Here is a 25,267-nt window from a genome sequence, read left to right as displayed (position 1 = left end):
ACCAAAAAATATTACATTTTTATTTCCACATATTCAAACTTTAGCATTTCAAAACACAGTAAACCTCAAAAAAAAAATATAAACATATGACATTAAACGTATATTCAGCTGTACGAATCTGCTGTCTTTCGCTGCTCATCATTTGTCGAACACACTGGCGCCTTTCTTCGTTAGAAATTTTTATCGGTTTCGACGGTTGACACAACAATAGCAACGTTTCGAAATGACAACATTGACAACTGGCAACTCAACATATATATTTGACATAAATAGTAAATAGATTTTTTTTTTGTTGGCCAATAAAGAAGAGAGAGAGAGAGATTTTTTTGTTGTCGAAGATGTAAACTGACATATATATATATAGGTGTTTAAGTTTGAAAGACGTGATATTTTTAGAATTTTATACAAATGCCGTATCCTGGAAATTGTTATTTTTGGAATAGAAGTGCGTAAATAAAACATGGTTTCATTTAGATCTCACTGTTTGGTAAACATTTCGAAAATACATTTATATGATTGCGAATTTGTTGTAGTCGCTTAAGGAGTCCGTAAAATGCCTTTCAAACTGAAACTCAAGAAATCTAGGCAGTACAATGTTGTATCAAAATCGCTTTTTGTTATATCTGTTGAAATCCTCGACGGTACAATAGTAGAATGCACCCTGTCTTCAGATAGTACTGGCCAAGATTGTTTGGATATTGTGTGCCAGAAGCTTGGATTGAATCAGTCAAAATTTTTCGGACTGCAATATGTAAGCCGTCATAGTGAAAATGATCCTTGTTGGCTAGAATTGGATCGACCCATAAAACGTCAACTTGATAAATATGCTAGAGGGTTAAGTGTGTACCTGAGGGTAATGTATTATGTTATTTCCGGAGTTCGACTGATAAACGATGAAGTTACCAGGTGAGATGATTATTCAGTCTAATGTAGTTGGGGTTTATGCAAAAACTTATTGTAGATACCATTATTTCTTACAATTAAAGCAAGATATTATAGAAGGAAGAATTTCTTGCACACCTCAACAAGCTGTAGAGCTGGCAAGCTACTCCATGCAAGCGGAATTTGGGAATTTTGATGCTGAAAGGCACACTTCACATTATTTGAAGGATTTTCAACTTTTTCCGAAGGTTAGAATTACTTAACACTAAAAAATTGGTATGAGGATTAATGACCAATTTATGATTAGGCAAGGTAGAGTAAGATAAAGTAAAGCAGAGTGGTAAGTTGGTGAATGAATTTTTTGGCATTTATGAAATGTAAAGTGAAAAGGATTTTATGTGGCAATAACCATGCATAAGCATTAAAATTTTTTGGGCCTATTCATGATCCTGCTCTGGCAATGGCACAATTGGAAGAGTTTTGAAAAATAAATTGATTAGGAAAACAAAAATTAACTTTAAATTATAAATCATCACAATGAATATACATTTATGTTCATATTGAAAATTTAAGATCTAAACACTCATCAACAATTGATATATTGTCGCCTTGGTGGTGATGCTTTGCAAAATACCCACTACAAGCATATTTTCACTACAGAGTATAATTATGGTTTCCATAGATCCAAGAAAGATCAATGCAATAAAGCACTCAGTTTAAAAACAAATCAAAGGATGAAAAATTGAAAAGTCAACATTATTTTTAGTTACATATTTAAGGAAAACAAGAAGCCCAAGATCACAATAAAGGAGACAAAGAAGGGACTCGTAATAATATAAGCTTCATGTCATACACAACGGATTTGGAAAAAATCCTACTTACTCCTCAGTTTGGAATTGGGCAATTGTGCAGATGGAACCGTCTCAAATTTCATGTGCCACGAAACTGATAGAACTAAAGAAGCATCTGAAGTAGCTACCTGTTTGTGGCAGTTACTTCATTATTTACTTCCTGAAGTAACTGATGTGACATTTTATTCTGACACTGCTTCTGGGAGGAATGAAAATATGATTTTGTCTGCGATGTTTATAAAAGCTTTATCTTTTCTTAGATAGCTTGAAAGTTATCAATCAAAAGTTTATGGAGTCTGGACATTTATAAATGGAATGTGACAGTGTCCATTCTGCTATTGAAAATAGAGAAAGGAAAACAGATATATTCATTCCAGATCAGTGGTATACAGTGGCAAGAACTGCCAAACTGAGTAATCCTCCGTATACTGTGAAGAAAATAGATTACACTAAATTCCTAGATTTTAAAATATATAGCAAATAATCAATAACAAACATAAATAAAAATGTAGATGGAAATATTATGAGGTGGCTGGATGTTAAGTGGTTACATTTTAAAATAGATTAACCATTATATACAGGGCTTTTCATGATGAGCGTTAATTAGCCGTTTCTGACAAACTATTTAACGGATCAACCTGAAAATTTTACAGTATGCATAAATCAATTAGACCTACACGCCTAAAATATTTCAGACGAAGAGGCGTTGTCGCTTCTACTATAAAGTAGCGGCTTCTTTGATGTTTCAAAAGGAGCACGCCGTATATAATATCATATTATGATTCATTATCACTTTGTCAACAAATTCATATACTATTTCCCTATACCTATCTATTACCGTTTAGAAGATATAAATTAATTTCGATATTTTTGCACTAAAACGATCAAATTTGAAATGGAGTGGAGTGATACTATGAGGATCTTCACTCCGAGTCATATTTTCATTTGCCTCATACAGGGTCTTCAAAAAATGCAGATACTTTGATCTCATGAAAAAATGAGTGGAACTCAATTTTTTCAAATGGAACACCCTGTATATTTCAACATTTTTGAGCTCTACATCCAATTTTAGATTAATTTTGTTCAGATAAGACTATTTCTATTTTGAACCGTTTTCGAGATAAACTGTTTCAAACTGAAACTGACGTGGTTTTCTTGCTCGTTTTTTTGAATTCATCACTTATTTTGGATATTCAACATTTTTTTTATACTTAGTAATATTTCTTTTCGATCCAGTTTTTTAACTGTCTCAGATCAGTCATTTCGAAATTGGTATGTACCTACCTTAGAAAAAGTTACAATTTGTATACATTGAGGTATTGGTCTCTAACATACAACAGTACACATTATTATTTTTTAATAGTGTGCTTTGGAAAAATAAATAAACCAATTATTTAACGTCAGACTTTCGTTGGTGGTTTTGACTGATTGTGATAGCTACCAATTATAATAGAATAATGTCAAGATTAGGTTACAGTAATGAAGATTTCTTGAATTTATTAATAATTTATGGTGAGTGCAATAGAATTGCAAGTAAAACATGCCGAGTATTTTATGAAAAATATCCACAACTTCCGAAGCCGAATAATAATGTGATAAATTGACTACTAAAAAACTGTAGGTTGAATGGAACCTTCCGTCCAAAAATCATCCGTAAGAAGACTAAAGTGGATGATGATGACAATGGTATAACAGTTTTGGGATACTTTCATGCTTCTCTGCACGAGGCTGAAAGTGAGATAGGTATACCCTACATGACAATTTGTCGAATTCTTGATAAGCATAAATGGCATCCCTATAAGTTCTACTGTGTCCAACATTTGAAAGAGACTGATTTACCTCATAGAGTGGAATTCTTTGAATGGTTACTTGTCTAGATTCAAGAGGATGAACATTTCCTTGACAATATCATATGGACAGATGAGGCCAAGTTCACAGAAAATGGAGTTTTCAATTGACACAACAGTCATTATTGGGCGCCAGAAAATTCCTATGTTGTCCGCCAAAGGGGTTTTCAAGAAAGATGGCAATTCAATGAGTCAATTTTTTATATTGAGTTTTATGATGATAATTTGAATGCATCAAAATATGAAGATTTACTGAGGAATGGAATTCAAATGATTTAAAATAATAGACCAGGAAGAGAACGTGTATGGTACCAAATGGATGGTACCATACACGTACCCATATTTACCTACTTACCCATAATTCTCATTCAGTCAGCGAAGCTTTAACCGAAATCTTCAAAGACAGATGGATTGGTAATAATGGACCTTTTCGTTTGCCTCCTAGAACACCAGATGGCAATCCATTAGATTATTTCGTGTGGGGTTTCATTAAAAATATGGTTTACTCTACTCCAATAATAACAATGGAAGATATGAAATCGAGAGTTACGACTGCTTTCAATAGTTTGACTCCAGACTTGATCAGAAGCGCTACACATGACAATCTTTTAAAGAGATTACATGTTTGTTTAAGTAAAGGTGGAGATGTGTTCGAACATATTCTGAAATACACTGACGATTAAATTAACTCATTAATTTATGGGTTTATTATTTTCAGTTCGTGTTTCAGCGTTAATAAAACTATTGTTTGAAGAGAAGTTTCATTCGGGTTGAGGAGTATTTTAATAATTATCTTTTCATTGTATTATCTGTGACTAATTGAGAAACATCAAACGAAATCTGTTTTACAAAAATGAGTGATGAACAAGGAAACCATGTCAATTTCCGTTTGAAACAGTTTATCTCGAAAACGGTTCAAAATAGAAATAGTATTATCTGAACAAAGTTAATCTAAAATTGGATGTAGAGCTCAAAAATGTTGAAATATACAGGGTGTTCCATTTGAAAAAATTGAGTTCCACTCATTTTTTCATGAGATCAAAGTATCTGCATTTTTTGAAGACCCTGTATGAGGCAAATGAAAATATGACTCGGAGTGAAGATCCTCATAGTATCACTCCACTCCATTTCAAATTTGATCGTTTTAGTGCAAAAATATCGAAATAAATTTATATCTTCTAAACGGTAATAGATAGGTATAGGGAAATAGTATATGAATTTGTTGACAAAGTGATAATGAATCATAATATGATATTATATACGGGGTATTCCATTTGAAAAATCAAAGAAGCCGCCACTTTATAGTAGAAGCGACAACGCCGCTTCGTCTAAAATATTTTAGGCGTGTAGGTCATATTGACTTATGCATACTGTGGAATATTCAGGTTGATCCGTTGAATAGTTTGCCAGAAACGGCTAATTAACGCTCATCATGAAAACCCTGTATTCATTATAAAAACCAGTTAAGTGAAATAGATTTCCAACAATTATGCATTAGGTTGCCAACCCAAGAAAAATTTACTGCAAATAATGTTGACCAACTCTACGACTTCCGCCTTTCAATTGATGAAAAAAAATTAAAAGATTTATCATTTCTATATGTAGCACAAATGAAATACCGTCCGTCTACCATCAATTTTACTAAAAACTGCAAACTACTAAGAGCACCAACTCTGACTCTGATGAATTTGATTAGATATATTCATTTTACATGACTTCCTTCAATATATATTTTTTTGTATGTGATATAATTATAAATTTGAAATTTTTTAAACATTATGATTATCATTTAAATAAAAAAGTTTCAAGTTGTAATTGTTCGTTTTTGATAATATGTAATGTGCCTTTTAAGGGTTTGAGACCATTATGACCATAATTGGTGGGGTGGCCGGTATTATCACTTAGCTCTTTTCACATGCATAAACATAAATTATGTAGTCTTACTTATATTAAGGTGGTGAAAGAAGCTAAGTGTTAATTATCTTATCACCAGTGATAATGAGTTTTTACTTTTTTAATATTGTCAGTTTCTAAGTAAACGGCCTTAGTATATGAGAGCAAATCAAATTAACTAAAAGAACAATTTGTTAAGGCCAGTCTCGACTTACCTACACTGAAGGTTAATGGACTGACACCTATCAGAGAACAACTTATATACTGGCTAATACCACGAAAGGTGTTGGTATATATCCGACAGGTGTCAGTGCAGGATTCTTCACTGAAGTTATTCCTACATATGCTGTTGGCGGTACAACTGCTGGAATTGATTTTCCATTATAGGAACGGACACACTTGCAGACCAGTTTTGGACTATTCGGCCTCTCGTCAGTGCAAGATAGTGGCCATCATCAACCTACAGTTGATGATATTATTCCATAAATAAAAATCGAATTCCTTATCCCTTGAAATAGGCTGAAGTGAACAACAAACAACATATTTGTCATCGCCCCATCTGGTAAACAAAGTACTAATCAACCGCATATCCAAATTCACCAAACTCCTCGTATAAGAAAAGAAAACTTCACATATATTGCACTGACGAGAGGCCAAATAGTCCGAAACCGGTCTGCGTGTCCGTTCCTATAATTTAAAATAGATTCCAGCAATTGTATCGCCAACAGCATATGCAGGAAATACTTCAGTGAAGATTCCTGCACTGACACCTGTCGGATATAATGCAACGCCCTTCGTGGTATTAGCCAGGGGAGTAGTTGTTTTCTGATAGGTGTTAGTCCATTAACCTACAGTCTAGGTAAGTCGAGACTGACCTGAATAAATTGTTCTTTTAGTTGATTTGATTTGCTGCCAGTCTTCAAGTATGGCTACTCAATATATATCCGAGCAAGCTTTCACTAAATTAAGGTAAATAAATAGATACGAATGAATCATTATCAAGTAAAACTTTACTGTCAATTTTTCTACAAACAGCAGTTGTGTGGCTTAGCTCACTTTTCCTCCAAAACGACGATATTATTCGACATAAGATAATATATTTGGCATAACTTTTTAATTAATATTTATCAGTGCCTGCCAAGTTGGCAATATTTAGTAGCTATTTGCTGTCCAGCTAAAATTTTTACAATAAAACTATAACAGAAATTGCGAAATGAAATAATGAAATGTATTTTCAAATTAAAACAATAGGAGCGAACTAAAAATGTATGTAACATAATAAATGGATGGAACTAGCCGATACTTGGAGAAAATCCATTATAACGTATTTGAAGAACATTTAATTGTGAAATTTTTGCCAAAAGAAGCTAATGTGTGTGATTGAAAAGTAGAAATAAAATAAAATCTTCCGAATAGAATTTCAATGAGGTGATTGATGTTCTTAAGCGTAACACACTTCAGTACATCCCTTCAAGATAAATCAATCTAAAAACCAGTTTCGAACAAAGATGTATTTTGCATAATGAAATAATATTTAAAATTTTTCCCTAAAGTGATGTATAAGTTTCTTGGGAAAATAGAGTTTGTTATTAGAATAGGCCCACTTCCCCACTAATAATATAAATGTGCACGGGTCATAAGAATGTTTATAACTTGAAACTTTTACTTAAAACTAGTGCACAAATCCACCCTTAGCAATTATGATTTTGGTAATTTTAGGGTTGGTAGGACTGCATAAACAAATATTGTTGATTTTCATTTCATTTTCTCATTTTTATATTGTTTGGCCTATAAAAAGTGCAAACATTTTGAGATGTTTTTTATGTTTTAGTATTTTCGTTTCAAGGCAATTTTGAAATCTCCATGTGAAATTATTTAGCTTTTGTTATTAATAAAAAAGTACCATTATATATTTATGTATTTGAATTTATTTCATTGACACTGGAAGAAATATTTCTGAGGCAGGATAAGTAAACCAAATTATTAACTAATTTTTTTTTCAGAGTTTCACAGACCCATCTCTTTTGGAAACCCTCACTGAAGCAGCTAGCCGACAACATGCAGCTTTGCATAATTTGCCTCAAGCCACTGCCGAGGAATACTATATTTGTGCCTGTCAACGATTGGATGGATATGGGGAAGAAGTTTATTCTGCCAAAGACGAAAATGGTGCAGATACACTTTTGGGAATTTCTCTTACAGGGGTTTATATTGGATATCCTGGAGGAAAAGAGGGAAGGCAGTTCAGGTATGTTTGAATAACCAGGAGAATATATATACTATGATATAAATTGAAAGGGGTTTATTTTTGGGAGAGATAGTTTTGGAAAAGAAGTGTTTTGGTTTCCTACTTCTTCATTTTTTTATACAAAATGTGGGAAACTTTCAAAGGAAGAAAGAAAGCATATAATTTCAAAATGAACTCTTTTTAAAGATGTGTAAGTCATGCATAAAAATTACTTTCAGATACAAACAAAAACAAAGGCCTTTCGAAACAACTACTCTCATATAAAAATTTACAAAAGCAAACAAAGGTAATACAGTCATCGTCATTCCTAATGACATATACATTAACAAAATATGTGATTTTATACAATACAGCCATTCTGTAATTTCAATAAAAGATCCCACCAACAAATTCCAAACCATGGTAAAACTCTTCATTCAACAAGCCACTTCCCTCATTAAACCTGAACATAGATTCAGATACATTATATCAAACCTACATACTTTGCAACTATAGTCATTCATCAAACTTCATAAATATCAGGCCATTACTTTCGTTCCTAACAGCACCATCGTATAAAATCTTAGAATTCCTGGTAAATACCATTAAGAAGTACACAAACTTCTCATCTCTTTTACGTATATAGAAGTCACAGGAATTTATTGAAAACATATTCAATATTGAACTTCCACTTAATTCCAAATTTGTTTTGTTCCATATCATAAATTTATATTTTTATAATTTTATACATGAAATGCTACTGAAAAATCACACACCCTTTAATTCATTCAGATATCCACTTGCAAAACTTTTTAATGGGTAACCCTCTAAGCCCACTACTATCTGGAATTTTCACCGACAAATTTGAAAAAACTATTCGACATCACCCAACTTTTTAAAAAAATCAATTGATGGTACAGATGAATGGACGACGTTTTAGCCTGTTTTCAATTCATCAATTCCAGTAACCAAAACATAAAATTTACAATGGAGCTTGAAACCAATAAATCGATAATCTTTTTTAGAACTGCTAATCATAAAAATTAAAACACATAAACTAGTAGCTTACAACAGCATAATCCACAGTCTCATTAGTATCCCTGTCAACAGAGAATGTTATCAATCAGTTGATTAATTACTTTAATCTGATCTAAATTTAGTTTAGAAGTTATCAGGTTTGTTTTGGATATATTCAGCATCATCATGTTCGCATCACACCAAATTTTTATTTTCTCAGTAATAGACACTTGACAATTATTGTGCATCGTCTGCAAACAATGTAAATCGTCCAGAAATATTAATTCTGATTATATCATTAATAAATAGAAAGGAAAGAAATGGGCCCAGAATTGACCCCTGAGGAAGACCACACACTTCAGTTTGAGATATATTTCCACTCTCTGATTTCAACCTGCATAGTATGGTCTGAACCAATCAAGCTCTTTACCTTGAAAGTCATAGTGAGAGAGCTGCCATAGATCTTTTTGAAAAAATTGAAAATGGCATCTGATATTTTTTTAAATCGAAAACCAAATTGTTCAGCAGTTGAAATTTCATGTCTCTCCAAGAAACTGATCACTTGTTACCAATTTCTCAATTATTTTTACAATCAAAATAGGTACAAAGTTATTCAAGTAACACTTTATTGTGAGATTTCCACTAGACACTATACTGGAGTATAAAAGCACAGATATAGTAGAATTTAAGATGGATGTAGCCATTACTATGTGGTAGGAGATCATAATGAAAAGAGAAATGAAAATTTCTATGTTTTTTACCACTTTTAATTGTAACTAACGTTACTGCAGTTTCGTCCTATGTGGACATTCTCAAACTTATACAATAAACTAACAACGAATCATTACATTCGCCAAATATATACCATTCAGGTACTTGATTGAGTACCTGAATTTACAGTTCACAATGCGGATGTGCCAATTTAAAAACCGGAGAGTAAATTAAATCGATTTGATCATTTAACAGGTTGCACCCGCAATGTTTATGCTTGTGAATTTCCAAGGATTCTAAATAATTGAGTTTGCAACCCTTCCTTGCATAGTGCAGAATTTCCGTATCGTTTAGATTCAGAAACTTGTGGTTGCATGTCAAGGAATGGTTTGAATACGTCAAATCATTTTTTCCTAGTCTGAAGGACCTTTCATGTTCAGCATACCGTTTTTGGAAATTTCGTCTGCATTGTCCCATATAAACACTATTACACTGCGGACACTTAAGCTTATAAACTCCAGATTTTTCCAACTTGTCGACCTCATTGAAATAGAAATAACCTGGCATGTGGTCTGAATGCTACTTCCACATTGTTTTTTCTGAAGAAACCTGTGATTATTTCTGTTCCTGCAGGTTTCTTCAGAAAAAACAATGTGGAAGTAGCATTCAGACTACATGCCAGGTTATCTCATTTCCTTTCCAATGCCAAAGATAAGGTCAACAAGTTGGAAAAATCTGGAGTTTATAAACTTAAGTGTCCGGAGTGTAATAGTGTTTATGTGAGACGATGCGGATGAAATTTCCAAAAACGGTATGCTGAACATGAAACGTCCTTCAGAAAAGGAAAAAATGATTTGACGTTTTCAAACCATTCACAAGTTTCCGAATCTAAACGATACGGAAATTCTGCCCTATGCAAGGAAAGGTTGCAAAGTCAATTATTTAGAATCCTTGGAAATTCACAAGCATAAACATTGCGGGTGCAACCTGTTAAATGATCAAATCGATTTAATTTACTCTCCGGTGTTTAAATTGGCACATCCGCATTGTGAACTGTAAATTCAGGTACTCAATCAAGTATATACCAAGAATGGTATATATTGCTGAATGTAATGAATCATTGTTAGTTCATTGTATAAGTTTGAGAATGTATCTATTGCTTCTTTGTAGTAGTCGCTATTTTTTTCAAAATGGTTCCCGTGGTCTTGAAGTTCTAATAGGAACCAATGAGTTTGAGAAACCCTGGTATAGTGCATATCTCACAATAAAGTTTTACTTGAATAAGTTATGGAATTTCATCAAGCACAGCCAGATCTGAAGGTTCGGATCGTCAGTGGAGCCTCCTTTGCGAAGAAGTATCGCAATTGTACACTCTAAACTATAAAGACACAACCAGTGGCAAATATTTTGTTCGTGGACAAAATCAAAGCTTCTTTTGACACTTGCATCAATAATTTTGATGACAAATTATCAGCACCTAAAGAATTTTTGTTTTTTATTTCAATTCGAACTAATACCAACTCAATTGAATCAGTCTCATACAAAACCAGAGAATTTCAAGTTATCCATAGGATTAACAGTGGATTTTATATTTTTGATTTATTGAGTGACTATTGAGTAATAATGTATGTTCAATAAATTTAAATTTATATCTACTTCGGGTTGGATTGATAATAGCCCACGTTTCTTGGTATTTATTTGCTCACCTATTTGTGTAATATAAATCCTTGGCAAATTTTATGGTTTTTTGAAAATAAAGTGATATTTTCTGAAATATGTTATGAAAAATTCAACGTTGCTATGAAATTTCCTGATACAGTTCAAGTAATGTAGATTTTTTTATGCTTTTTCTTCCTTTTGTTATCCATGACTCGGCGCTCTTTCCTTGATCAGTTGCAAAGGAAATACTTTATTGAATATTTTAACAAAAAACTCTTGAAATGAATTCATCGGATCTTCTATCTTCTATACAAGATTATGTTGAATTTTTTTACACAGGTTATAAAATTCCGCAATTATTTTTTTGTATATTTGTCAAATAATATTTTTTCTCTTTATGAGTGATATCCTTTTCGAAATTATTCGGGATCTGTTTAAAAATCTGTTTTTCCGTTAATCTGCTGTCGCCCCTATACGAACGACAACTCTCAGAAGTTGAGAAACTTGTGCGAGTTAAGGATTTCGAGGTCTTACCTTTTAACGTGTGATTCCTAACAAGGGATGAATCAAATAACAGCTTCATGATCTTATAATCCAGGATTGACAACAGAGCTTGATGAATCTGTAATATTGTATATCTGTAATGATAGTGGACAATACTTGAGAAATCCGTGTCACCTCATCCACATACATAACAAGATTAAGGCAATCTAACATGTTCATCAACGTTTGAGTGTCACTAGATTTTTCATTTGTACAATCTCATGATCCATAATAAGACCATAACAAGAGTCATGAACCATAATAAGAGTTCCTTCACGCAATGAATTTTTCCCACAGTATTTAGATGCTAAATGATATCCAGTTATATATAATGGGTTGTCAATATTCGACAAATGTTCGGTTAAAAGAACAATCTTTGGTAATTGTTGCTGTTCTGAAAATTAGGTTAACTCATTTACTTTGTTTTGAATTGATTGAATATGCAATAAGATCATTGAAATTCCGAGTGACTCTTACTGAAACGATTTGAGTAAATTATCATATTTGATACACTTGTCATATCCGCATTCCCAATTTTCCCATGATGCAGACTTTTTTTTGTAATTTTTCTGAACCGCAGGAGTTTTTCTGATATCTGATAAAAATGTATAGGGGTGGTATTATTAGATTTCAAAGGAAATGCGAATTTATTTTATTAGTAAATAAAAATCTAATTGAATCAATAAAAGCTTTTCGTTATGAATGATTACTCTTTTTAATATCGCTAAGGGAATAATTCATTCTGTCATCTTCCTTGAGAGCTCTCTTGGTAGGTAGGATATTATGTTCTCTAATTTCCATATCAGTGTCAGTACCTTTTGGAGAATCTTTAGATTTCCAGAAAGTCCTCTCTGGTTCCATTTTTAATCTTCACGTCTATCCCTATTGAAAACACTTTTCCCTCGCTAGAACAAAAATGCTGGCTCTCTACGCGCGTTTCGCCAACCAAGTTAGCATCATCAGAAGATGATTAAATTTTGAACAATTTTGTTCTGAAAAATCGGGATTTTTTATTAGCGATTTTTTTATTGAAAAAATAACTACGCCACTGGATTCAAAGTGCCTCTAAACAGGTGTGACCAAAATTTCATGAAAAAATATTCATTATTAACAAAGTTATGACAACTCAAAAATTCGAAAACTCACACAGCTAGCAGTCGCAATATATAATTTTTTTTAAGATTTCAACAATAAAGTGCCGCCAGACGAAAAAAAAACAAATAGCGTAAATATTTCTAATGAAAATAACGGAATTACATTCACACAATTCAACTAACAATGAAGCAAAAAATTTTAATAAACGTAACTAATAACTAATTATTGAAATGTTTCGATTCAGTGCAACAATTAATTCTAACTCATATTCTAGTAGCCTCTACTAATCCACCACGTATTTCGATACATGTGTCGTAGCGCTTACGAATGTTCCTGATTACGTTCCTTAGTTCTTGAGGACTAATATCTGCACATACCTGTCGAATTCTTGCACAAAGTTCATTTCTATCTGTTGAGCGGTTTTTGTAAACCTTTTGTGTGAGAAGTACCCAGAGAAAAAAGTGCAAATCTGTGAGGTCTGGAGATCTGGGTGGCCACTCTATAAACGGACTACCACGGCCTATCCATCGGTTTGGAAAATGTTCGTTAAGCCATTGCCTCACAGCTCTGGCATAATGAACTGAACACCCATCTAACTGGACAATTAAATTTGATCATTCATTGATTGGCAGCTCGTGAATAGCATCCCAAAACTCTGTGTTTAAAAATTCTAGAAACCTCTGCGCATTATTGTTTTCCTCAAAAAAGAAAGGACCAATAATTCGTTCGTTCAATATCGCACACCAGACGTGGATTTTTTGGGAATACTGGCTTTTACAGTTTATTACCCAGTTAGGATTATCCGCTGCCCAATATCGACAATTCTGTGATGACACTGCTTCATTTGTAGTGAAAGTGGCTTCGTCGGTATATAAAATATTTTTTAGGAAATTTCTATTGTTTAAATATTCCCCTTGGGCCCATAAACAATATTCCAGGCGCCTTGCTTCGTCGCCTTCTTGAAGTGTGTGTAAAAATTTTGGCTTGAAAGGTTTAATTTTCTTCGCCTTGAGACATCTCCGAATAGTTTTTCGTGGAATATTCAAATCTAAAGTGGCATTCTTTATACTGGCATTAGAATTATTTCCGAAATAATCTAAAATGATTTGATCATTCCTGTCATTCCTGTTTCGTCTTTGTACAGGATTACTTTTTAACATCATTTTTGATATTGCACCAGTTTCATTGAATATTTTATTTATTTTATTTACCGTACCGCAGCTAATACGAGGACGATCTGGATGTCTCTCATTAAATACTCTACAAACCTCTCTAGCACTTCTAACATCTCCCGAAAGGCGTACAATTTCAATTTTCTCTCTTACGCTCAATCTTGCAGCCATGACACAAAATAATTCGAAGAACTGTAAGGTGAATATTGTTGGCAATAGTACACTTAAATCTTTCACAAGTGTCAAACTGTAATATCATTTCCATGGTCGGTCGGTAGCCAAGCGGTTCGGCGTGGGTGCTTTGTTCACTCCTCGAATTGACTGCCGTGTTGGTCGGTGGTTCAAGCCCTAGTCTGAACGATCGATCTTCACTTGCTATCGTCCAACCCGTGTTGGATCACACGTTAAAAGGTAAGACCTCGTTAATCCTTAGCTCGCACAAGTTTCGACTTCTGAGGGTTGTCGTTCGTAGGGGTGCGACAGCTGGTTAACGGAAAAACAGATTTTAAACAGATGGCAACTAAGATTTAAATTGAAATATTAGGTCTTAGTTTTAGTTAATTTGCGTGAAAATTTGAATGTAATTCCGTTATTTTCATTAAAAATATTTACGCTATTTGTTTTTTTTTTCATCTGGCGGCACTTTATTGTTGAAATCATAAAAAAAAATATTCTCATGGCTATATCTGTTGATATAGGGTGTTTTTTGTAACTGTTAGCTGTGTGAGTTTTCTAATTTTTGAGTTGTCATAACTTTGTTAATAATGAATATTTTTTCATAAAATTTCGGTCACACCTATTTAGAGGCACTCTGAATCCAGTGGCGTAGTGATTTTTTCAATAAAAAAATCGCTAATAAAAAATCCCGATTTTCGACTAAGAAAAATTATCGTAGTATGCCCTGAAACTTTAATAAACATTTCAAATTTTGTCCCAAGGTAGACCTTTTAGTACTTGACATTTAAAAAAAAAAATATTGAAATCGGTTTACAACTTCAAATTTTAGGGGGGAGCCCATTAAAAAGGGGTCACACTATATATAGATGAGATCATATTTTCAATTGTTTCTTTGAATTTTTCAATTTCTTCACCGAATTGATTTTTATCTACTCTTTTTTTCAGAAAATTGTTTTATATATTCAGCTCTGTAATTTCTTTGTTCAATCTAGAATCATATCAACGTGCCCCTTCCGCCTATATTTGTATTTCTGTTCGGTTCATCTTCAAAATCAATGGTTTTTCTATGTAGCTTGGAATAAAAAAGTCTTTCACATTATGCTGAGTTCAACTTTCAAGTGTTCTTCCATTTACTTTTTTTTGCAATTTACAGTTTTTCTATGAGATCATTTCTCACCTTCAATTATTCTTTGGCAAACTAAAATCATTTACATTCTTCTCATCATCATTGGCTCTTTTTGTGTCATATACTAAAACAAATTTTGAATTATTCTATTAGTATCACATCTATTCTTTCTAGACAAGCTTCCATGAAGAACATTTGAACAGCCTATGCAGTACTAATTACTGAACCCCTCTTTCCAACCTTAGAAAACTTGCCTATTTTTATTTTTCATGGTGGAATAATTGCTGAGAATGTGTAGATGAGCCCCTTGACTATCAGTGGATATACTTTTTTCTCAAATTCAGTTTTTTGTGAATGGTAGATACTTATGCGTTTTTTGGTCCGAGAAAAAAAAGGTTTGAAATGGATGTCAGATAATTAGTAATGGATCAATTTACAATTTCAATTCGGATTCCCAATTTGGGGATCACATTACAAAAGTCACTTTTAGTTGTAAAAAAGTCCATTGGTTCAACTGTTTACTAGTGAAAATAATGCTTCAAACTTCGGATTTGTTACTTCAAGAATCAAAATAGTTGCACCAAGCTCGTCAGCACTGTGATAAATTGCTGTGTATTTCTTTCTCTCCACATTGGGTAATGAGAATCATTATTGCTTATTTTTTGGAAATCATAAATTTGAGTTTTTTTTTAATTTTCAGTTGGTCAGACATTAGTAATGTGATCAATCATAAAAGAGAATTCACCATAGAATCCTTGGTGGGCACAGAAAAAGCAGGATTTCTATTTTCGGATGTGGAAACTGCAAAAAATGCTTGGCGTTTCTGTGTTTTACAACACATGTTTTACCGACAGTGGGAGATGAATACTGACCAGACTGACAAAAGTTCTTCACAACCGCCAGTATTTCAGCAAAACGAGGTAATTTAATAAAATATATCAGTACATTAGAATATCATTACATTCAGAAATAGATAAAATGTCTTTGAGCAGTATACATTATACATGTTCTTGAGAAATTCCTCAACAAATTTTGGTTTAAATACTTTGTATTTGACACTACTGCCCTCTTCATTGTAAGTATGTAGTTTTTTGCAGAATATTCAATATTTTAACCCTTGTAACGTATTGGTATCCGTTTTATATTTATTACAACCCTGAAGGAGGCAACACTAATTGCTGAAACGTTGACAGTAAAATTGTTAATACAATTTGTAATGGTTTATTTGTTCAATTTCTCATGTACTATAATTTTTGAGAAACCTACAATAATGTAACGAACCTTTTTCCTGAAGTACGAAAAATCACTCACTAGCAGCACTAGTAGTTCGGTAGGGACAAACACTGCATAATCCTCATATAAACATATGGTAAAGTATAATTAAAAAAGAATGTTTTCAACAGAAAAAGATGTTCCTGGAGAAAAACTTAAATTTGCAACTGTAAAGGATAACAATGTTGTAACATTAAAACGTTGGCTTGCATGCCGTAATTTAAAAGTAACTGGAAAAAAGTTAATTGATAGGTTAGTATACAGACTCTAGTAAAAGAGTAGCGGTAAATTCAAACTGTAATAAATGAAATTAAAAATAATTATGAATTTCAGATTTATTTCCGAGTGAAATATGAATCAAATATAGATGGTAATGAAATAAATTTAATTAAATATAATGAATGAATATGATTTAATAAACGATTGAGGTTATATTTCATTCAAATCAGTGGTAATTAACTATGAAAAATTTACTATTCATTTCATGTTTAGAGCATACATATGAATGTTTATTAATTTTTTGCACCGTTAAATCCACTCTCCTCGAAGCATGTATCCGTTTCTTACATCTAACCTCATTAATATGAGGTTTGTGTCTGAAAGTTACTTCTTTGCATGATCTACACATCCATGTATAGAGTTACTTATTTTAAAATTGATTACTTCCTTCCTTTCCTTGGAAGATTCCCTCATCCTTGTTTTTTGTATCAAGATGGAGTAGTAGAAAGCCAAAAACTTTCTTTCCCAAAAATTATCACTCCTAAAAATATAACCCCTTTAATTCAAATTAATATGAGGTTTTATAAATGGTATAAAAAATACGTTTTCTTCCGGATATCGATTATCCGACGTACAATTCGCAAAACAGCAATGCTTTGTTGGCATTATACTAGCACAAAATAATTTTTTATATCAGATTTATATTTTTGAATAATAAATTAATATTACGTAAATAACACTGTTTTACATGTGAATAGTTTATGTTTGTCCCTACTACTAGTGCCGCTCCAATAACGCTATGTTATAGTCACTGTCGTTGGTTTTTCCATTTTCAAGATAGTCAATGAATATTATACCATGCGCATTCCAAAATACCAATACCATAACCTTGCCAGCCGACTGTTGCGTCTTTGCATGCTTTGGAGTTACTCCACCACGTGCAGTCCACTCAGATGACGATCATTTTGATTCTGGTGTGGAATGATGGAAACATGTTTCATCCATTGTCTCATATTATTGCATAAATTCGGGGTTTTCAAAGTGGAACAGATTCAAACACTGCTCAGAATAATCAATTCGTGGTTGTTTTTGGTCGATTATGAGCACGCGCGTACCCACTTTGAACAGAGCTTTCGCATAGCCAAATATTCATGCACGATATGTCCAACACGTTCCTTTGATATCTTTAGAGCCTCAGCTATCTCAATTAACTTCACTTTGCCGTCATCAAAAATTAGTTTCTGGATTTTTTCAATGTTTTCGTTTATACCAGCCTCTTTGGAGCGTCCACTGCGAGTATCGTTCTCAGTTCTCACTTCATGTCGTTTGAACTTAGCAAACCACTTCTCATCGCTTGATTTTTCTGGTGCAAAGGAACAGTTTTTTCAGTAAAAAGCAATGTTTTGATAACACCCGAAATTCGTTTTCATCAAACTAACAAAAGTTACTTCACTCAAAATGTTCTATCCCACAAACTAATAGTCCGACAGCTGTGTAATTTGAACACATGTCTTTCAAAAGTTAAGGTTAACTAAAAATGGATAACTAAAATGGATTCAATACTAGTAGCGCGGTCTGTGTGTATACTATACTATACATGGCAATAAATCTTTTTTCTTTTTGATCAGCTGACTCAGATGGATAGCTCTGAGGATGTGACAAACCCTTCCATACAATGGGACAGACCGATATCATCAATGCCCAGTTCGAGTAATAGGGCACAGTCTACATCTTGTTTAGATCTTGATAAACAGGCTGACTTAGAGACATTGCGGAGTCTCTTACCTTCATATCGACCAGCTCCCGATTATGAAACTGCCATTCAACAGAAGTATAGGAATTCATCAGGTACATTATATTTCAGTTATTTATTATATTTGTAGACTGATATTCTCATTTTTGCATGAACTATTTAAAAGGTTTTTTCTATTTTTGATCTTATACTATTCAGGTGTATGATTCAGGGATGTTGCGAATATATACATCCACAATAATTAATGCGGATATTCATACAGATGTGACACAGGTCGCGGACGAGGTCAGCCATTGGCGCGAGCCGTATGCAAGTGCGCTTTGACCTCTAATAAGGGAGATTTTGTTTGGTGACAAGTTCCGACGCGTGTTTAGTTAGTTGGACTAATCATATGAAAATGTAAGTTTTGGAGTGTTGCCGTGAAATTGTGAGTAAACATTGAGCATCTGGTGTCGAATGATTATTTGAAAGTGAATTCACAACGCGAAGTGACGTTTGGAATTATTTCAAGGCAAACGAACATAAGGATAAGGCTGATTGTAAATTATGCCATAAAACTTACTCTCGCAAGGGCCGTTCCACCAAGTCCTTGAAAAATCATTTAGAATCTATGCACAAAGAGTATAGTTTTTTCAAAATATTTTTAGGGTGTACCCTATTTGAATAAAGCATTTCATATCAAACCTCGAGTAAAAAGCAGCAAATACAGAAGATAGAAACTAATACAGGTATGTAACAAACTAAAGGTGGCTTCATTTCAATATTAAAAAAAAAAATTTGTCTTGACATATTCACTAGGTTGCACAGGGCGTGGTCACAAATCACAATCAGAGTCATGTGGTCATGGCCGATGCAGCCTGGTCGAAACGTCAGAATGAAAGATATTTATAAATTGTTTTTGTATATCATTTCAAGAATTTCAATTTATGTATATATTTTTTTCGTAAAAATTGTCACGCCTCTACAAGAAGCTAAGAAGCAATCTCATTAGAGGAAGTATTTAATGAGGAAAAGAAGTGAGACACTAACCAGTACAATTCAAAACAAATTTAAAAGCTTATTGCAAAAATTATTGCACTTCAAAAATTGCCGTTTAACTTTGTGTACACGTATCTTTACGACAAAGTTGCTGAAATATCAGAATCATAAATGCTTTATTGTCATAAAAGTTTAGGTTTTATTGACAAAGTAGGTTTAAGAACTAAAACAATCTGCAACATTAACATAAAGGTCAAGAATTGAAAACTATATATTAATATGGCTTGAGCACACTTCAAAAAGTTTATTGTAAAAGTCTGTGCATGATAAAAATGTTTATATGTTGACAAAACAGGCTTAAAAACTAAAACAATCAGAAACATTAAAATAAAGGTCAAAATTAAAATAAGATATTAATATGGCTCAAGCACACTTCAAAAAGTCTATGGATAAAAGTCTGATGAAAAATTTTATAAGTTGGAATTATAAGTTGCGAAGTCATCCGAAAGAAATTCCTCAATAGTATAATAAGCTTCATCTAGCAGAAGTTTTTTTACTCTTTTTCGAAACTGTTTGTAGCATGTTAACTTTCTGATTATTGAAATATTTTTTGCTATTATAAAGAATCGAATTTTTAATTTTTCCTGTTGACGGGATAGGAAAAGGAATATTGAATGTGAGACGAGTGGCATAGCTCTGAGTTGAGTTCGAGATGTTATGTAAGAGCATTAGGCAGACTGTTTCTAAAATAAAGAGGCAGTAGACTATTAAGATGTGATGTGCTAAAAAAAGAGGCTTACAGGAATCTTGCACTCTAGCTCTGGTAATGAATCTCACTGCTCTTTTTTGTATTATGAAAACTTGACTTAATAAGTTTTGACAGCTGCTTCCCCAGAAACAAATTCCGTACCGCAAGTGGGATTCGAAAAGTGCAAAGTATGCTTTTCTAGCAGAGTGATAGTCGCAAAGAGTTAGAGATAGACCTTATTGCATAACAATTCGAGGATAATTTTTTCATAGTATACTAATATGTGTTCCAAATTTTAATTTGTTTTCTATGTTGAGGCGATCTCAATCACATCATGTTGGAGTGTTCGCACCACATCCACAGTATAAATACCCTTTACTCTGAATTGCAATTTCATAATATATTTTTTCCAATAAACTTGAATTGTATGTTAACTTCAAACAACAGAAATATATACAAATTATTATACAATCATCTAATAAGATGCAAAATTAAAGTATGAATGATCGATTGTAAATATAGTTATAGTACTACTAACAATATATTCAAATGTAAACAGAAATTGAATCATATTATATACAAACGCATTAAAAAAAAATCTATATAAAATTATTAAAAAAAAAATAAGGGAACCAAAAATATAAAACAAATAAAAAAAACACTTATTTGAAAAGAAAAAATACAAAAAAAAATCGAAATGCAAAAACAAAAAGAAAAGAATAAAAATATACAAAAACAAACAGAAATGAAAATTCAAAAAGCAAAAAACGAGAAAAAAAATCTATGTTTGAGCTACTACTCAATGTTACTTTCAAATAGTTTTTTATTAAAACAGTCTGGCTAATTGGTTCTCCCAAAGCCAAAAAATTTTAAACCACACACACACACACTATGTTGAGGCCTAAATATTACAGAATTGTACTGAAATACAATACTTTAGACGGCAGTCACACTGGTGACATGATTTTTTGCCAAATTTAACACGATGCTTTCTGAAAGAAATATTAAAAAATAACAAGCACATTGCTTAATTCAAGGCGAAGGATCTAATATGAAAAGAGCTGTGTGATTAGCAGCATTGAATAACATAGATTGTACAGTTCATAAGATGCAACTTGCTATTCTCAGTTGTTTGGATTGGCAAGAAAGCATTAAAATAGTCGAACTAAACCAACCTCACATTAAAGTCTTCCAAGATTGTATAACGAGATAGAATAGTATATTTTACATGTTCGAGCGTTTTCTCAATGACGGTTAAATTAATCCTATTTTGCCGGAACAGTAGGAAATCATTGAAAATTCCATTAAGATATTGAAACTTTTTGCCACACAAGCCACACAAGAAAATAGCAGCAATCTGTAATTCCATTGATTATTATGCTTGAAAAAAAATTGATGATTATTCAAGATCACAAGATGATCAAATTTGCCAGGCAGACACGACTCAGAAAAATGAACTGTTAAGAAAATGTTCTAACCTAGTAGAGAACAATTCATGTCATCGCTACCTACTTAGACCCTCGCTATAAGCACAAACTTTTCACACCAGTGACTGAGGAAAAGATCAAAGAAGAAATTTTGATGATAGGAATGAGGTATACTAAAAATGGCGGTACTTTCATTTCCAAAGGATCTAAAAGAATTATTCCTTCAAAAAATATACGAAACAACTAGGACCAGGGACATCTTGCTTGGTCAGAAAGTCAAGGTTAAAGAACAATCTTGCTATGACGTAGGATTCGTCAAGCAAAGATGAAAGTCGAGAAACACAGGAAAATGGTAGCCCAGGAGCTGTGCTCACCGTAGTAAAAAAAGGGTAAAAATTGACAAAACCCTCCTGAATGGTGGAGCGTTTAAGGAGAATAATTCAATTTATAATCACCGATAGCACGTAGATTTTTATGGGCACCACCAGCTATTGATCGTAGCGAACAATTATTCAATGGCGCAGGTTTGATTTGGAAACTTCTGCATAACAAGATAGACCCCAAAATAGCAGCAAAATTACTTTTCATTAGGTTATAGTGCCCTACAATTTCCTTTGTTTAAAAAATATAATAAAGAATTAATAAAAACTTCAATCAAAAAACGTTTTTTAAAAGTAGTTTAAAAACTACAATTGGTGACCCCAAGAAGTGAATAGTTCTTTCGCATTTGATAAAACCATGGTCAAGTTACTTCAAAACCTTTCGCGAGAGCAGATAGTTAACCTACTTCAATATTTCAATGTCAATCCTGGTGGAACTGTTCCTGACATGAAAATAATGCTGGAGGCTGAAATTCTTAAGGAGTATCCTGGTACTAATTTCAACATAATTTGTGATATTTCAACCAATAATATCAGACCATATGTTCCTGAACCTTTCAGAAGAGAGATATTTGATAAAATTCATAATTTGTCACGTCCAGGTATCCAAGCCTCGCTGAGACTGATGAAGAATGAATTTGTTTGGCAAAATATGAACAAACAAATTAAAAAATGGGTTCAGTGTTGCATATCATGTCAGAAATCTAAAGTAACCAAACATATTGTGAGGCCAACCGGCTATTTTGCAATACCTGATACCAGATTTGAACATGTAAATATTGATTTAGTTGGACCACTACCCACATCTAATGGATTCTCTCACTGCCTCACCTGTATTGATAGATATTCAAGATGGGTTGAAGCTTTTCCAATTCGAGACATATCAGCAGAAACAGTTGCCAAAGCATTTTATGACGGCTGGATCACTCATTTCAGTATTCCTTCCAGAGTAACAACAATTCAAGGAAGACAATTTGAAAGTGCACTTTTTAAGGAGTTTTCAAAGATCATGGGTTTTCAACATATACATACTACACCTTACCATCCAAGTTCAAATGGAATGATAGAAAGGTTTCACAGATCAATGAAATCTGCACTAAAATGCCACCCTATTGAAAAATGGTCCGAATATATCCCCACTGTGCTATATGGTATTAGAGTTTCTCCAAAAGAAGATTTAAATGGTTTAAATAATGCTGAAATATTGTATGGTTCTACGTTACGTGTTCCAGGAGATTTTGTGTTAACCAATGGAAAAGAAATTATCTCAAAAAGAATTTTTGAAAACTTCACAAGAAACCATGAGAAACATAAAAATCAACGATTAGTCCAGTCATCATGGAACAGATTGTGTTAAAAAACCATTGCAAACTCCTTATTCTGGTCCCTACAATGTTTTAGAAAGAACCGACAAATATTTTACACTTTCAGTGAATGGAAAAAGAAAGAATATATCGATTGATAGGTTGAAGCCAGCTTTTATAGAATCATCAAATGACAATTTACCTGAAAATGCAAAATTTCCAAATACACCAAATGGAATTCTCAAGAAGAAATCAGAAAATCAAAATGAAAATCCAGAAAAATCAAATTATGTAACCCGCTTTGGAAGAAGATTTCATTTCCGCGTTTAATTTTTTTTTAAGGGGGGTGTAATGTAGTGCCCTACAATTTCCTTCAAATGGAGTATGCTAGGTGTTGCTAGGAGATGTGTTTGTTTAGATGATTTTGTTTAAAAAATATAATAAAGAATTAATAAAAACTTCAATCAAAAAACGTTTTTTAAAAGCAGTTTAAAAACTACAAGGTATTTTCATTAACCGTTGATATTTAATGAAAATATTGCTACCTAATTATTTTATTTTACCACCCATAGTCATTCATTAGTTTGCCTGAATCTGATTCCTTTTGTGTCAATTAAAAGCTTATCCAGAAAAAACAGTGACAGTGTTGTTGTTCGCAGTCAGAAGCTAGTTCTTATAAAGTTTCTTAAGATTCGCATTCGCGAATGTAAGCATTTAAATATCCACATTCACGGACGCGAAAAAATATGGATTCGCAACATCCCTGCTTTAAACTACCAAAGTAACATCCCAATATTTCAATTTTAATAAATTTTTGAAATTCAAGGTATTTAAATGGAAACGAGAGATATTTTTCAGGAGAGAATAGTTTTTGGGAAAAAACTTTTTGACTTTCTACTTCCCCATATTTATACAAAAATGATGTGGGAAACTTTCGACAAATCTAAAGAAATGAACTTTAAACGTTCAAGCCAGTCTCGATATTTGTTTATTGCCAATCTTCAAGCATAGCCCACTGACTAATAAGAAAGTTTTTCTTCCTTATTCAGAGGAATCAGGCAAATTACGGATATGCAGTTGGTTAGTACCTCGTCCACTAGATGGAGTGACATTTTGTGATGTTCGCTCCAACTTTGGAAGAGGAATGAAATATTCTGAAAGAATTTCGATTTTAAATTGTGGAATATCATTGACTTTAGGTCGATGATGGTCACTATTTTGCACTGACGAGTGGCTAATGAGCCCGAAACTGGTCTGCAAGTGTGCCCGTTCCAAAATTGAAGGTCGACTCTTTCAGTTGTATTGCCAATTGCATATGCAGGAAATTTTCTGTGAAGATTCCTGCACTGACGCCTGTCGGATATAATCCAACGCCCTTCGTGGTATTAGCCAGGGGAGTAGTTGTTTTCTGATAGGTGTCAGTCCATTCAACCTACTGTGTAGGTATATCGAGACTGGCTTGAACGTTTAAAGTTCATTTCTTTAGATTTTATAATTATGAAACTAGAAACGCGGAACAACTCAAGACAGCCAAGATTTATACTTGAAATGTCATTACAAAATTCCCTGGACATTAAATTATTTAACAAACTTTCATATAATGTGACTGAATTGAATTTTAATTTGTTCAAAAGGAAAATCAAAGAGTACCTTATACGAAATTGTTTTTTGTTTTTGTGCATGATTTTATGCCTCAATTTTTTATATTACTATATTTAAAATTCTCTTTCTTTTTTATGATTCGATTTTTTATTTGTTAACTATTTTGTAAATCATTTTCAAAATTTATATTCAATGATGCTTTTATATTGTTCTCTCTATTTGCACACTAATTTGTACCAATTGTCTATGACTTGTCACAAATGTATATTCATAACGTGATTGAATAAAAATCTATCTATCTATCTATTATATCTGATATCAAATAATACAGCTTTGAAATAAATTAAGAAAAATTGATACATAATAACCATCATGAATATAAAA

At 32.7% G+C, this 25,267-nt stretch overlaps 1 protein-coding gene across 2 annotated transcripts in view; it reads left to right on the top strand.

Annotated features, from left to right (window-relative positions):
* The first annotated feature begins 285 nt into the window (after positions 1–285).
* The window catches only part of Pez (protein tyrosine phosphatase non-receptor pez), a 54,301-nt gene continuing 29,319 nt past the window's right edge, over positions 286–25,267 (top strand). For both annotated transcript variants that reach the window (XM_074177109.1, XM_074177110.1), the window contains exons 1-6: positions 286–445; positions 534–906; positions 962–1,130; positions 7,477–7,721; positions 15,901–16,120; positions 18,320–18,539. In XM_074177109.1, the coding sequence (XP_074033210.1) occupies positions 554–906; positions 962–1,130; positions 7,477–7,721; positions 15,901–16,120; positions 18,320–18,539 (1,207 nt within the window). In that variant the 5' untranslated portion in view covers positions 286–445; positions 534–553. The remainder of the gene's footprint in view (positions 446–533; positions 907–961; positions 1,131–7,476; positions 7,722–15,900; positions 16,121–18,319; positions 18,540–25,267) is intronic.

The sequence above is a fragment of the Leptinotarsa decemlineata genome, unplaced genomic scaffold (assembly GCF_025532065.1).
Source record: "Leptinotarsa decemlineata unplaced genomic scaffold, Ldec_3_MD MMD2_tig00002159_RagTag_RagTag, whole genome shotgun sequence".
NCBI classification, from domain to species: Eukaryota; Metazoa; Arthropoda; class Insecta; order Coleoptera; family Chrysomelidae; genus Leptinotarsa; species Leptinotarsa decemlineata.
The sequence above is the reverse complement of the archived record's forward strand: the minus strand, read 5'-3'. Positions and strand labels throughout refer to the sequence as shown.